We start from the raw sequence: 15,514 nt of genomic DNA, 5'->3' as shown, positions 1-15,514 counted from the left end.
ATATATTCTCTGCCCTCAAGTAGCCTCTATTTTAGATGGGGAAAACAAAACATGGAAATGCTCATATAACAGTATAAAGCCATAAAGGATTAAATGCCAAAGTATGTGGCATAAACATCGAACATTCAAAGATCTTTTTGTGGGCTGAAGATTCTGTGAAGGAGGTAAACTGGAGTGGCCGGGCCACTTCAGTAGTGCAAAGAAAAGAGGATTCCGATGTATTTTTGTTCATTCTACAAACAGTCACTGAGTGAGTACCTTCTATATGTCAGGCTCTGTTCTTGGCTCTGGAGATATGGCAATGAGTGAGAGAAAAGATCCCTGCTCTCTGGAGCTTCAAAGGGCACTCCACATGAGAGCCAAGTTTTGAAGGAATGAGAAGAACTTATCTCCCAAAAGGATGAAACAACATTGCTTAAATGCCTTACAAACAGGAGCCAATGCTGGTATCACAGTCGCTCTGACTTTCCAACAACGACAAACATACAGAAATGGCCACCATGAAAAATTCAGTTAACTTCCATGTACTGTATTCTAAATGTTCCATTGTTCGTAAAACACATCAAAGGGATATTCTCCATATTTCTGGATACAAATAACATACAAGAGATTTTAAACACATAGAGTTAATACTACTGGATTGATTTTCATAACAGAGGCCACTGGAGGCCCAGTTCCTAAACTCTGCTCAAATGAAAAACCCATTAATGCTTTGCTGTATACCCCTGAGCTTTGTCTCTACCCCCAATCCACCCCCTTTTTCCTTTCTTCACTTGCCCTACCAGCGGCTGCCCACAAATATCAAACGTCTACAAGGAAAGTGCCTGAAGATGCATGTGGTGACAAGATGACAAGAATCTGTTAATCACGATGGGTGGAAGTATTAACTCCAAAAGAAAATACGTGCATTTTTTTCTTCTTCTATCGTTCCATCGGTGACAGCTCTCTACTTATCCCCTCCCCAAAAGAAGGCCTGGAGGTAAACGAGCCTCTTATAAATACTGACCGGCAAAGCATTCCCAATCTCTTCCTCTCCAACAACTGGGCCACTAGAATCAGGAGACAGGTTAAGTCCAATGTGCACTCATCACAAATAAGATGTATTTTTCCAAAACATCTCCCTTGTCCTCTCCAGTCCTTTTCATCTACTTCCACTCTCACAAGTTGCAAACTGTTAGAACTCACCATCACTCTCATCATTGTTATGCCTATACAAATCATTGTATTTTTGGAAACACAGTCAAAATAAACTTCTTGATTAAGGATGTCAAAACTACTCAATTAAATCCAGTCAAAATGTTCACCTCTTAATGCACAATGTACTGGACTCCAAACTGTTTATGATATTAAAGGCAAAATGAAAAATTAGGTAGAGACCCCACAATGCAAATAATCTAACATTCTTAACATTTGTATACCCACGAATGTTAGACTCATCAACAAAGTAATAACCAATCCACTGATTTTTATTTCCTTGGTTTGGTATTGGAAAATTACTTTTCTTGTTTCATCATCATTTGTCGATCCCTAATTAGGAATGCCACTTAGAAAAAATATGGTAGGAGGGAGACTTTCAGAAGGCGATTAGGGCTTCCCCAACATTTCCCTTCTACCAATGTCCAAGAATAGCCTGTTCATTGGGTAATGTGGTGTGTTATGGGAATTAGGATAAATGAGACACGGTGCTTTAGAAACTATCCAATACCCAAGTAAAGAGAATAATTGCAGTTCTATGCAATTTTAAAGACATCTTCCAACTTGAAAAACATATTAATTCACTGAGTCATTTTATATTGCCAACACCCTTTTTCGCAAAAGCAGAAACAGAAGTAATTAATAATATACATACTCCAAATTTAGACCTATTTAAATAGACCCATGTATTCAAAAATTTTTGAGCAACCTATGCTTACACAAAAGTTATCCCAGAAGATTAAATGAGATAAAGCATGTACCATTTGGCACAGGTCCTGCAAACAGGCAGTACTCAACATTATCCGTTATTATTGTTCCTAATGTTCCAACTTCAAAGTCATACTAAATGGTTATAAGGCATATATATGGCAATGTATATATAATACATAAAAACTAACATGTATTAATACTATAAATAAAGCTAGTACCTTACTGTACGAAGCAATGCTCTCCAGACAAAGGTGAGTTCAATTTTAACAGAATGAGCCACAAGAAAAGGCAGAGAAAAGTTGCTAAGGGATTTGGGCTAAATGCTAGTTCTTACCTCTGCTTATTAATTAAGACTACAACTTGTACAAGGTCTAGGATGAATCATAATTAGCAGTCAGCTGACCCTAGAGAACTAGCTCAACATAAACAGTTAAGACCTCAAGCACGTGGACAATGACCATTTATGCCCAAGGTTGCTACCAACCACTGAAATCTGATGACTTCCACACTGATGCTGAAATCCTGCATAAATTCATTACCTGTCTTATGCCAGAAAACTTATTTCTCAAGTCCCTATACACACATTTTTTATTTTTCTTTAAAGACACAAAAATCACTTCAACGGACAATACCGCAGCATCCTGGGCACATCCAGTTTTTAAAACAACAGTCTCAGCCACGCAACATTTATTATGACAGAGGAAGTGGGAAGACAGTGTGGAGAGCATATGCTTTCTCAAGTGAGGTATCAAAGTAAATATTAAAAGTAACTTTATGTCCTCATTACAGGGGAAAAAAAAAAAGTCTTCGTGTTGCCCAGCTTAACCCCGATTCGTGGGACCATGCACATTCCCCCTCCCACGCTTTGAGTCACGCCCGGGCGCGCCGAAGCGGGGCGGGAAGAGGCACGGAACTCCGGGCAACGACCTGGCCCCGCTACTTCTCGCCCGGTGTTGGCGCACCACAGCTCCACCCACGTGGGCTTCCAGACGCGGGCGGCGACACCCCCCGCCAGCACCGGCGCCCGGCGCTCCGGCCCGCCCGGCCCGCCCGCGGGGGGCTCCGGGCTGGGGCCGGGGGCTCGCGGAGGGCGTGGGGCGCGCCGGTGACGCGCCGCGGGGAGAGGGGAAAGGGAGCCCGGCTCCACTCACGCGCCCGGGGGCGGCACCGGAGCAGCCGCGGCGTCGCTCCCGTTCAAACACTGAAAAGGGGGGCGGGGAGGGCGGGGGGAAAGACCTGGCTCCTCGTTTCATCCGGAAACCGGCGGGCCGGCAGGAAATGACGAAGGCAGAGGTCGTCCAGGTCCGTTCGGCGACCGGGCCCCGCGCGTCCGGCGAGACTCCGAGGGGAAAGAGCCCCGAGCGGAGCAGCCTGGCCGCGTGCCGCCTCCCGAGCCAGCAGCGTGAGTGGACCCGCGTCTCCGCGCCTCCCGGGCCCGAGGCGGGGCCGCGTCACCCGGCCCCGCCCCCTCGCCCGCGCGCCGCCCCGCCCCGCCCCGCCCTCACCGCCGGGGCCTCGCGCGGGAGGGGGAAGGGACCGCGGCCCGCCGCGCGTTGCCGGACCGGGGCCCTGATCCTAGCCGGTGCCGCGAGCCTCTCAGGGTTGTGAGGAATAGTGAGGCTCCGAGTGCGGGCCATGCGGGCGATACACCGAGGCAGCCGCGCCGGCGACCGGGGACGGTGCCGTCGCGCGCGGGTGTGTTCGGATCGCGCAGGGTTTCGCAGCCTGCGAGCGGCGAAGCGCCAAAGCCGTCCCGGCAGCTCCGGGGGCGGCCGCGGTCGCTTCCTGGGAGGGGGTTCTACTCTATCCCCCCCGCGGCCGGATTTCTCTCCGGGAGGAGCGGGTGTCGCACAGCCGGGGGCGCGACTGGAGGGGCTCAGGTTTGGGTGTCAGGTGCATGGGACAGCCCTGGCCTGTGCAACTTGGAGCAAGTTACGTAACCACCACTCCCACCTTCCCGGTTTCTTCTGTAAAACGGAGCTTCAGGACCTCGCGGCAGAAATGCAGCATGCGGACTGCCCTACTGGTGAACCCCACACACTGCCTCCTTCCTCTTGGTTGAAGGCCTGTTACCTCGTACCCTTCTGATTCAGGGGCTCAAACCTTCAGTGTTTCAGAGGACAGAGAAAGGAAATTACATTTACGCGGTGGGTTGTGTTGTAAGGCACTGCGTAAATGATTCTAATCCGAATTTGTATTCAGAGAGCAAAGCTCTGAGAGGCCAAATGAGGCATAATGACAAGTGCTACACAATTTTAGAACCACCTAGATATGGAGTCAGGAACCTGAAATCAGGAAACGGATTTTAAAACTTAGGATATAATCACTTGATCCCTTGAAAATTTTCTTCTAGTTCTCAACTTAAAAGTTAATCAAACTAAAACTAACCCCTTAGTTGCTATATTTTGGGAACTCTGTCTCTGGATACTAATGTTTTACTTGGATCTTAATTCAGCTCATCCTAGAATTTCCTTACCGAAATTGTTCAAGCATTAGTGTCCAGGAAAAATATGTGAAAAAGTTCCGTTTTCTCAAAAGAGCCCTCAATGACGATCTAGGCACATGGCTTGCTACCTTAGTGATCTTGCTGAAATATTAACTTCCCAGGAATGCACCATTGTAATGCCCATGGGCATTTTGCTTTAGAAGAAAGCTGTGGTGGTAGGAAGTAACTACTTAGCAAGTATGTATGTGTACACTTGGTTAGACTGTAGCGTGCTGGGAGGTGACGGTCATAGTTCAGGCCACATGTGGGCCATGGGTCTGCACTATGACTCCTCACAAGGCCATTCCTTATTCCTGGCAGTCTTGCAAAGTCGTGCCATTGGTCATGTTGGAGGACTGGGCAGGAGAGGCCTACCCTCAGTGCAAATCTTTCACAACTACAGTACTAAAAATAATTCAAGTGCGTGTCCCTGGAACTGTGGAATGGCAGTGTCATTGCATACCAATGATGTTGTATAATACATGTTGTTTCATTCATGTTAAAATTTTACCATTCTGGGTCAGTAGTAATTCAAAATCCTTCTCTAAATACTTTTCAAGACCGACATATTTGTAGCAGGATGAAGACAAGCTCTGTAGGAATATACCCCTTATTAAGTGGCCCATGAACAGAATTTTGTGAGAAATTGAAGCAAGAAATTAACCTGGGTCAGATCCATTCAGGTGTTAGAAAACAGGTCAGAAACACTTCCGTAATTTGCAGGTAAAGGACACCTGAAAAATGTTCTAGTGGCCATTGCTGTATGTCCCCTATTTCTTCCTGAATTTAACAGCTCCCAACCCAGAAACCTACCACCCTTGTGGCATAATTGTCTGTGGCCTTCTGCAGCATCTCAAATCAGATACTCAAAGTCATCTCTTTTTGCCCAAAACACATTCCTTGTTGTTACTTTTCAGCACCAGCAAAATTCTAGATTCCATAAATCATAAAGATAATTATAGTCTCTTGTCTTCCAAAAGTTTCCATTTCTAAAATAGACTGATTACTTACTATGAATCATAATGTTACTTTCAGAGAAATTCTGGAGTTTAGTTGTAGGAAATAAGAATTAAAACTGTGAATATACCAAATTGCCCCTGTCTTCCTCTCTCTCAAAAAAAAAAATCTGTAGTCAGTCTTTCATATCAAGGAATTGGGTCTGGTGTGATGTTTAAATAATATTTAGATCTTATGTCTATAAATTTTTATGATTTAAAATAAATTGTTTTTATTAATACTTGGCTAATTTTCACAAGACCAATCTTTATATTCATCGGACACCAATAGGTCTTTTAAAGTTTTCACTCTCGACCTCAGTGTCCAGAAGCTAGGTTATATGATCATTCATGACACTCACTTTATCATAAATGAATACAATATGTCCCCAAACATCTGACAAAAATTTCAGATGTCAGAACAGTGAAAACATGCCACCTGGCCTAAGAGCAAACTTATGGAAGAATTTTATTCATTTTTATGCAGAGGTGAGCTATAGGAAGGAAAACAGACATTTCCCTTAATGCACACTTATTAACTTACTAAGCCAGATCTACATTACAGGACATTTTGGAGGCTTACAGGAGATTGGAAGATATTTTAGTGCAAGAATGTCTGCATTGCCTTCATTGTTGTGGGATGTCTACAGAGAAATTGCAAAACAATTTCTTGGACTTTTCAGATACTCTTTTTCTTGGAATTAGAAAATGACTGTCTTATTCTTAGAAACTACAGTACATTGATCACCTATCACTTGTTCAGTTTTTCTCCTTCTTATAGAATGTCTTAAAAATGCTTTTGGGTTTTTTTCCCATAGTAGGTCATTTTACTTATTAGACTTACCTTTTATGTCCAACAGAAGGGAGGCACTTTCTCTTCAAGGAAAAATTCAACTAACTCTCAAACACAAAGAGGAAACCATTACTCTTATACTTGCTGTTTGATACACTGGCTCTTACCATTCTTACTTTCTGTGGAAATGTCCAAAGAATCCATTTCCTTGAATAGAAGTCACAGCTGTGTAAATAGCAAAAAGTAACTTTTTATCCCATAGCTTCTTTCAAGCATATTTGGCCAGGAGGCCAAAACTAGATAAAGCTTCCAACATTTTCCACTCGCTGGAGAGGCCAGTGGAAGAGCATTGCGAGGGCAGTCTTATCTTTTCTAGGGTGCCATCATGAGCATGACAGGATATTTTTTAACATCACGGCCAGTTTGGGTCTGTGTTTTAAAATATTTGGGTGCTCTTGGGCACCTGGGTGGCTCAGTCGGTTAAGGGTCTGCCTTCAGTTCAGATCATGATCCCAGAGTCTTGGGATCAAGTCCTATATCAGGCTGTCCTGCTCTCCGTGCTTCTGCGCGCACTCTCTCTCTCTCTCTGTCAAATAAATAAATAAAATTTTAAAATAAATAAATAAAATATTTTGGTACTTTTATCTGGTGATAGTTACAGTTCAAAAACTGGACAGTAACATTTCAGCCATATATCCTTTTTGTTATCTTTTCGTAATTGGGTTTTTAAACTCCAGTTTTCACCTTCATGCAGAAAACAAAATGTTTCAAAATCAAAAATAAGGGGAAATATGTTACTTGCCCTAGTTATGTAGGCCAGGAGTTGGCAAACTTTTTCTTAAAGGGCCAGGTGGTAAATATTTTTGGCTTCAAGGGCTGGGAAGCAAAAAGTCAGGATATTATACAGGTACATTTTACATTTTAATTATTTAAAGTGTATCTGTGTAGACATGTAAAGCCATCTCTAGCCCCTGAGCCATCCAAAAGCAGGTGGCAGGCTGGACTTGGCCAGCAGGCCTTCTGTTTGCCAGCCCCTCCACAAATGGTCTTCCCAGCACTAACGGAAACCCTCCTCGCTTCTCTTTCTCCCAGCCCCATGCCTGCAGGTTACAGGGTGATGGGGGACGATGGCTCTATGGATTACAGCGTTCACGAGGCCTGGAACGAAGCCACCAATGTTTACTTGGTAGTGATCCTTGTTAGCTTTGTCCTCTTCATGTATGCCAAGAGGTAATTGTTTTAGTGTTTCAGGGTTGGAAAGAAAGTGGGCGTTTCAAAAGTTGACATGTTTGTTTGTTCCAAATTAAATGCACACAAATAATTTCATCAGTATTTTTGTTCCTGCTAGGGAAGTACTGTCTCCTTGGGTCTGTTCTCGAGCTCTGGATGCCACTTTGGCTTTGAAGAGCCCGTTGCTTTAAGATTTGGTGTCCAGCTCTGGGCACCCTGACCGGCTTTATATTATATATATTATATACATTAAATATATAATATATTATATATATGTGTGTGTGTGTGTGTATATACACACACGTACATACACATATACACATATATTATATTTCTAATATAGCTTAGTTTGATCATCCAGCCTGGGTTTACTGTCCCTGAAATGCAGAAACTCAAATTCCTATGTTTTTAGCAATTCTCTCCTCACACATTTTAAGCTTTCCCTTCTGATTCTTGTACACAACCATATGATAGCACTTACTGAATTATAATGGTATTATCTGATGACTTGTCTGTCCCTTCCACAAAAACTCCAGTTCCTTCAGAACAAGGACTTTGACCTTTAACCTTTGTGTCCCTGGCATGCCACATAGTGTAAATCCTCAATAAATATTTCCTGCTTTAATTCCAGATGTTGTAGCATAATTTATTCTTTTCCATACTCCCTGGCTCCTTTCTTTTAAATACCAAAAAAAAAAAAAAAAAAAAAAAAAAAAAGAAAAAGAAAAAGGGTGGGTGCTTTGAAGAAGAAAGGCAGTTTTAGTTGGATGGAGTCACTTCTCCTTATAGCCACATGCTTCTTGGTATTCTTCACCAAGGTTAAAAAAGCATAGTTCGGAGTAATTAGTAATTGAGAAATAATTGATGTTTGGCCTGGGTAGCACCTGCTCTCAGGCAGGCAGTTTTGCCCTTCTGGGCCACATGACCCACCTTACTCCCCAACCCCCCCCCACCCCCGCCTCCTGCCCCATCTGGATTGTCTGGCCCATTGACAGCCTGGCCTCAGGGGTGGCTGAGAGAAGGCTCCACAGGTAACAGGTTTTCTCCAAAAATAGCCACCACTTCCTCCCCACCATCCTGTTTTAAAAACAGAGACACTGTTGTTGATTTTAAGTAGATGGATCTACTAAGGCCATGCTATTGTATTTAAGAAATACAGTGATTCATTATTTTCCAAAATTAAGATCTAGTCACATTCTGTTTATTCTCTAACCCTGTAATTTAGCTTTATTTGGATGACACCAGAGGGAGGAGAAAAATAAGATATTTTCTAGTTGGTGCATTTTGCCATAGAATACTTGATTTTTGGAGGGGTGCAGGAGTAGAAGCACAGTGGAGGTATGTGACTTTGTTATATGAAGTGGCTGTGTTCAGCTTTCTTCGATTTCTTTGAGCTCTGTGGCCTTACACATATAACTTCATACTTTTTAGTTAGGGGAAGAAAACTGGAGCCAAGGAAGCATCTCACAGAGACAGAAGATGAGCTCATTGTTACTTAAGTCCTTTTAACGTAGCTTCTAATTACTATAGTCCTGAGTCCATTACAGACCTGCAGCTATTAGTATAAATCTCTCTTTCGTATTGGTTTTGTGTTGTAGGAATAAAAGGAAAATTATGAGGATATTCAGTGTGCCACCTACAGCAGAAACTTTATCAGAGCCCAGCTTTTATGACACAATGAGCAAAATCCGTTTAAGACAACAACTGGAAATGTATTCCATCTGTAAGTATATTCTGTGTTGAAAGGAGGCATGTTTAAAAATCAATTTTTTGGAATTGAATTCAATTAGCAAAAATTATCAGAAAGAGTTGGTAATGAAAACTTAGTGCCTCTTTTAGATGCTCAGAGCAGTATTAGCAAAGGCAGATCTGCCGTGAAATTGACGCTTCAGGACTCTTTGCTTGTACAGGGCCTATCCAGGACCCTGAGAATAGCCCTAGAAAGGTGCTCATATGATGATATTTTTATAAATTTTGCAAAAATTCAATATTTGAACCGTCAGTTAAAACTGCTGTCTCTGCCTGCTCCAGTCTGCCCTCTTCTGCACTTCCCCTCATGTGGAGTAGCATTGAAGAAACCAAGAGTGTTTGGGGATCTGGCTGAGGTTGAGTTGGACCCACTTTGGTTTGGGTTTGAATTTTGTATTTGTGGAGTTTGCAGGCATTTCCATTAGAACTGAATCGCTGCAAGCCAAAGCAAAATAAGAATGACTTGCAGGGGCGCCTGGGTGGCTCATTCTGTTAAGCCTCCAGCTGTTAATCTCAGTTCAGGTCTTGACCTCAGGATGGTGAGTTCAACCCTTGCACTGAGCTCCATGCTAGGCCTGAAGCCTACTTAAAACAACAACAACAACAAACAAAACAAAACAAAAACCAACAGCTTACAAGAATATGGCATGTGATATCAATGTGCAAGGCCAGAGTTCATGTCTTATTAATATGTCAGATAGTACTAAACACCATGAGTATGTATGTCAGGGACAAGAAATAAAGTTTAAAATATATGGAGCCAGAATGAATTGTATGCCTAAGCCACAGCCTTTTGTGCCACCATTTAAAAGAATGAGTTGTGGTTGGGCGCTTGGGTGGTTTAGTTGGTTAAGTGTCTGCCTTCAGCTCAGGTCATGATCTCAGGGTCCTGGGATCGAGCCCCACAACGGGGTCCCTGCTCAGTGGGGAGCCTGCTTCTCTCTATCCTTCTGCCCGTCCCCTCTATTCATGCATCCCCTCTCTATGTCAAATAAATAAAAATCTTTTTAAAAGGTTAAAAATTTTTAAAAAAGAAAGAGTAGTAGTTTCCAAGGTGTATTATGAAGTGAGAAGAGCAAGATAAAATAGTATATATACCAGGATGCTACTCTTTTAAAATCAAATGACCAAAATATCCCTTGTGTTATCTATGTGTAATATAAATGTCCTATGTAACCATGGAAGCATGGAGGAAGGCTCGGAAAGATACGTGTCAGATTATTAACATACATTACCTTGTGGGACTGTGTGGGATTTAAGGGGAAAAGACTGGACATTTTTAAAAGACATCTACAGTAAAAAGTCAGATGTGTGTGTGTGTGTTTGTATAGAAAGAAGGAAGAAAGGATGATCACCCAAGATATCACTAGTATATATCTTGGATGGAATGGAATTTTAGGTGAAAAATAGAAAATAGAAAAATGAAATATAATTTATTTATTATTATTTTTTATAAACATATAATGTATTATTAGCCCCAGGGATACAGGTCTGTGAATCGCCAGGTTTACACACTTCACAGCACTCACCATAGCACATACCCTCCCCAAAATGAAATATAATTTCAATCTAAAAAAAAATAGAAAAATAGAAAAATGTGTGTGTACACATATACATATCATATGTGTATACACATACACATATCTTTAAATAAATAAAGATTTTATTTATTTATTTGACACAGAGAGGAAGTGATCACAAGTAGGCAGAGAGGCAGGCGGGGTGGGGGGAAGCAGGCTCCCCGCTGAGCAAGCAGAAAGCCCAATGTGGGAATCCATCCCAGGACCCTGAGATCATGACCTGAGCCCAAGACAGAGGCCTAACCCACTGAGCCACCCAGGCGCCCCAGAACTTCTAAAGTCTTAAGCACAAATTTTACCTTAACTAGTGACAGCAGTTCCTTGACAGGAAGGAACTGGGTGGTAGCTGCAGGACCTATCAGGTAGGAGGGAGATAAGCTTTTTACTGTTTCCTTTGTTCCTTTCGCATTTTGTACCATCCGCCTATGTTACCAGTTCAAAATAAGAAGTAACATTTAACATAGCAGCATTATCTCAATAGCCACAAGGCGGAAGCAACTGAAGTGTCCTTGACAGATACGTAACATGTGGTAGAGAAATACAGTCGGATGTCATTCAGTCTTCAAGAGGAAGGAAATTCTGACACATGCTACAGCACAGATGAACCTAAGGACATTATGCTTCACAATTATTCTTATGAAGACAAATAAGCCAGTCACAAAAGAACACATATTTTACTTGTTGGAGGCAAATTCGCAGAGATGAAAGGTAGAATGGTGGTTGCCAGAGGCCTGGGGAACAAGGAGTGGGGAGTTCTTGTTTCATGGGTGTGGAGGTCAGTTTGGGCTGATGGGAAGAGTTCTGTGGATGGCCGGTGGTTATGGTTGCACAGCGCTATGAACTGTACACTTAGAAATAGATACAAATGGATGGGCGCCTGGGTGGCTCAGTGGGTTAAAGCCTCTGCTTTCTGCTCAGGTCATGATTCCAGGTTCCTGGGATCGAGCCCCGCATCGGGCTCTCTGCTCCTCGGGGAGTCTGCTTTCTTCTCTCTCTCTCTGCCTACTTGTGATCTCTGTCTGTCAAATAAGTGAATAAAATCTTAAAAAAAGAAAAGAAAAGAAATAGTTATAATTGGCAATACTTGTGTGTATTTTACCACAATAAGAAAAGTTCCTTAAAAAAATTTAAATACTAAAAAATAAAATGAATGTAGAGGCAGAAGCTCTATATGGAAAATTATAAAACATTAAGTTTCCATGCATGCCCAGTCAAAATGAAGTTATTTCCTAGCAGTAATACACTCAATAACACAGTCTATACTATCTTAAACCAAGTATAGAGGTTTTTTTCTTCTTTGATGGCAATGCCATAAAATATAACTTATCAGAATCCCTGTGTTTATAAGGTGTGCTAGTTTTCTGCTGCTGCTGTAACAAATTACTAAAAATCCTGTAGCTTCAAACATCGCAAATGTGTGATGTTACAGTTTTGTAGTGTAGAAGTCCTACAACAGTCTGAAACCAAGGTGTCAGCAGAGCCCTCTTTCTGGAGGTTCTAGAAGAGAGTCTGTAACTTTGCCTTTTCCAGCTTCTAGAGGCCACCCACATTCCTCTGCCTCCATCTTGGGAGCCAGCAGCATTTAATCTTTTGGGTCATTCTTCCTTTTTTTGTAGTCTTTCTCTGCACTTAGGAAAGTGAGGCCCATGTGATTTTTGAGGCCCATGTGATTAGGATGGACCAGATAATACAGGGTACTCTCTCCCTCACAAGGTCCTTACCTTAATCACATCTCCAAAGTCCTGTTTGCCCTGTAAAGTAACATATTCATAGATTCTGGGGACAAGGATGCAAACATCTTTAGAAGCCATTTTTCTTTTAAATAGTATATGTGTGGGGCTCCTGGGTAGCTCAGTCGTTAAGCAGCTGCCTTCAGCTCAGGTCGTTATCCCAAGGTCCTGGGATCAAGCCCCGCACCAGTCTTCATGCTCCGCGGGGAGCCTGCTTCTCCCTCTCCCACTCACCCTGCTTGTGTTCCCTCTCTCGCTGTGTCTCCCTCTGTCAAATAAATATGTAAAGTCTTTAAATAAATAAATAAATAAATAAATATTATATGTGTGGATTTGCACATTTTATGAATTCCCTCACAGTGGCTCTTTCTTAGTGTTTGTGACCTATCTAGTCCTGACAGTCTGGCAGTTCAAGAGGAAATAACAAAAAATTCTTTTTCTTAAAGAGGATTCCCGGGCGCCTGGGTGGCTCAGTTGGTTAAGCAACTGCCTTCGGCTCAGGTCACAGTCCTGGAGTCCCGGAATCGAGTCCCGCATCGGGCTCCCAGCTCCATGGGGAGTCTCCCCTTCTTCCCCTGATCTTCTCGCCTCTCATGCTCTCTCTCACTGTCTCTCTCTCAAATAAATAAATAAAATCTTTAAAAAAAAAAAAAAGAGGATTCCCAAAATTGTACAAACTTTAGGCCACAAAAATTTGGATGCACCCTAAGTAGAATAAATAAATAGTATCTCTTTCTTGGCTAGTAAAAACTTAAAGAAAAGAGTGAAAAGTTTTAACATTCACAAAGATTTTAACTCCATACTTTGTCTAGTTGCAGGTTAAAACCATTCTTCTTCAATAAACATTTCTCAGAAGTACAGAAAGGATGCAGAATGCCTATCTGTTTTTCTTCGTTTATATCAATGACAGCCTTCAATAATAAGTCTCTTAGACTCAAAAGTTGAAATACAAATTCCTTATGATGTGGACAAAAGTAGTATTATTAACTTATCTTAAGGTGGAAGTGGGAGATAAGAAAGAAGGAAATTATAAAATGTTAATTTAACTTGGGGTGCTTGGATGGCTCAGTCGGCTAAGTATCTGACTGTTGATTTTGGTTCAGGTCATGATCTCAAGGTTGTGAGATCAAGCCCCACATCAGGCTCCATGTCCAGTGCATTCTGCTTGCGCCTTTCCCTCTGCTGCTTTCCCCTCTCTCCCCCCAACTCGTGCACACACACTCTCTCTCAAATAAATCAACAAAATCTTTTTTTAAAAATGTTAATTTAAATAGCTTCATTAAAAAATTATTTTAGGGGCACCTGGGTGGCTCTTGGCCTCTGCCTTCAGCTCAGGTCATGATCCCAGAGTCCTGGGATGGAGCCCCGCATCGGGCTCTCTGCTCAGCGGGGAGCCTGCTTCCTCCTCTCTCTCTGCCTGCCTCTCTGCCTATTTGTGATCTGCCAAATGAATAAATAAAATCTTTTAAAAAATTATTTTAAAGCTCTGAATAATCTTGATATACAAATAATAATAAATATATAAAAATGGATATCAGCAGTATTGAGAAATGAGAGGATCACAAAATATAATAAATTTTCTCTAATAAAAAATTATTTAATTCAAAGCTAATTCTTTACTGAGAATCATGACTGTGATTTAATGATGTTAGCTAATAATTATTTTTCACTTTTTATTAATTTTATCTCTTTCTTTTGTTGTTGTGTTTTGTTTTGTTTTTGAATAGCAAGGAAGTATGACTATCAGCAGCCACAAAACCAAGCTGACAGCGTGCAACTCTCGTTGGAATGAAATCACAGAAAATGAACAACATAAGTAATGGTTCAGCAGTCTGGTAGTAAGCTCCTAAATATACTAAATCATGGACAGCATTTTTTTTTTCCAAACCCTATGTCCCTAAAATCACTTCACTTGTCATTTCTCTCAGTTTTATTTTTCTTTACAAAATTATATCGCCAAGTCATTTATTATACCAAAAAAGAGGGAAGGGGAAACAGGGGAAGCACAGACTGTAACCAGGGATGGTGATTTTACCTTGTGAAGACCTTTTATTTCTTCAGGATACAGTCAGTGAGGAATAGAAATACATCTTTGGAAGTGACACTGGAGAGTATGCTACTGTGATTTAAACATTTTTGTGAAATTCAAAAATAAAAATCCAGTCCTTGGAAGATTATCATCCTCTTCAGTCGTATTCTGTGATGAATGTAATACAGGTAGTGGACAAATTTGGGTTCTCACTGCTGTCCTTACTACGCGTTAATTGAATTAACGATCTTCGCTGCTTCCGAACTTGTGCAGGAGACTGTCTTTTCTACTCTCTGCTAATTGTGGAAGCTTTCTGTGATTGGAATATTTTCCCTTCATTGTGTGCTCAGGAACTTGTTTGGTTTTTTTTTTTTTTTTTTTTTTTAAATCCCCCAGTTTCATCCCATCAGAACAGTCTTCTTTGGACCATGCTGGAGGCATGCCGCTGAATAATATACACCTGTATACTGGTGTTGGCAACTTGCTTCTTGGCCGTGTAACTCTCAAGTTTAATGTGACCGGTTCCTTACACTTTTCTATTCTAGCATAATTAAACTTCCCTGAAAACTCTCCTGTCTTGTACCGTACATTGAAATGTTTTTACCTAATTTTTCAAGTTTATTTAAATAAAAGTTGGTGGAAGCTAGTGGCCGGGAAGTTTACCTGTCCCCATCACTGTCATAGAATTCGTTTTTGAATCAAAGTTCGTTTGATTTTAAGAGTTAGAGTTAATATTTCAAGCATTGTTTCCTTTTCCCTTTATAATTGTGAAGTAAAGAACATAAATTTTAAATGGAAAGATTTAGACCAAATAAAATTATAGAGGGAAATTGCATTTGCTTTTAAATTTTATTATTCAAAAATGTCTTTCTTGTACAAGGTGAATTGTTGACCAAATGGAATAACTCTTTCTTGACTCACAGAAGGGTTTGAATGCACTACCAATACATACACTGAAAAACTAACTTCAGGACTGTAAGCAGTTAAAATTATGGGCAGGAGGTCGCAGAGCAGCAAG

The 15,514-nt window shown here is 41.4% G+C and overlaps 2 protein-coding genes across 7 annotated transcripts in view; one reads left to right on the top strand and one right to left on the bottom strand.

The window, feature by feature from the left end:
* SLC20A2 (solute carrier family 20 member 2) overlaps window positions 1-3,280 on the bottom strand; it is a 107,299-nt gene extending 104,019 nt beyond the window's left edge. For 2 of the 5 annotated variants that reach the window (XM_045070989.1, XM_045070993.1), the window contains exon 1: window positions 3,142-3,265. The gene's annotated coding sequence lies outside the window, so the exon portion shown is untranslated. The other 3 variants (XM_045070990.1, XM_045070992.1, XM_045070991.1) reach the window with 3 other exon arrangements.
* SMIM19 (small integral membrane protein 19) lies at window positions 3,139-14,644 on the top strand. Of its 2 annotated transcripts, none has more exons than XM_045070996.1 (4): window positions 3,139-3,307; window positions 7,271-7,408; window positions 9,007-9,131; window positions 14,199-14,644. In XM_045070996.1, coding segments are annotated over exons 2-4 (261 nt in total). In that variant the 5' UTR covers window positions 3,139-3,307; window positions 7,271-7,274; the 3' UTR covers window positions 14,201-14,644. The 2 variants fall into 2 exon arrangements, with proteins under 2 accessions (XP_044926931.1, XP_044926930.1); XM_045070995.1 differs by having other exon boundaries at window positions 14,195-14,644.
* The last annotated feature ends 870 nt before the right edge of the window (window positions 14,645-15,514 follow it).

Source organism: Mustela putorius, unplaced genomic scaffold (genome assembly GCF_011764305.1).
Source record: "Mustela putorius furo isolate JIRA1106 unplaced genomic scaffold, ASM1176430v1.1 tig00003976_pilon_pilon_pilon, whole genome shotgun sequence".
Classification (NCBI taxonomy): domain Eukaryota; kingdom Metazoa; phylum Chordata; class Mammalia; order Carnivora; family Mustelidae; genus Mustela; species Mustela putorius.
The sequence above is the reverse complement of the archived record's forward strand: the minus strand, read 5'-3'. Positions and strand labels throughout refer to the sequence as shown.

Bases quoted from the DNA above. Each gene is read 5' to 3' on its own strand.
- SMIM19 (XM_045070995.1), top strand. From the start codon at position 7,275: ATGCCTGCAGGTTACAGGGTGATGGGGGACGATGGCTCTATGGATTAC. The intron at 7,409-9,006 runs GTAATTGTTTTA...TTTGTGTTGTAG, and splicing joins CTCTTCATGTATGCCAAGAG to GAATAAAAGGAAAATTATGA. The intron at 9,132-14,194 runs GTAAGTATATTC...GTTTTTGAATAG, and splicing joins ACTGGAAATGTATTCCATCT to CAAGGAAGTATGACTATCAG.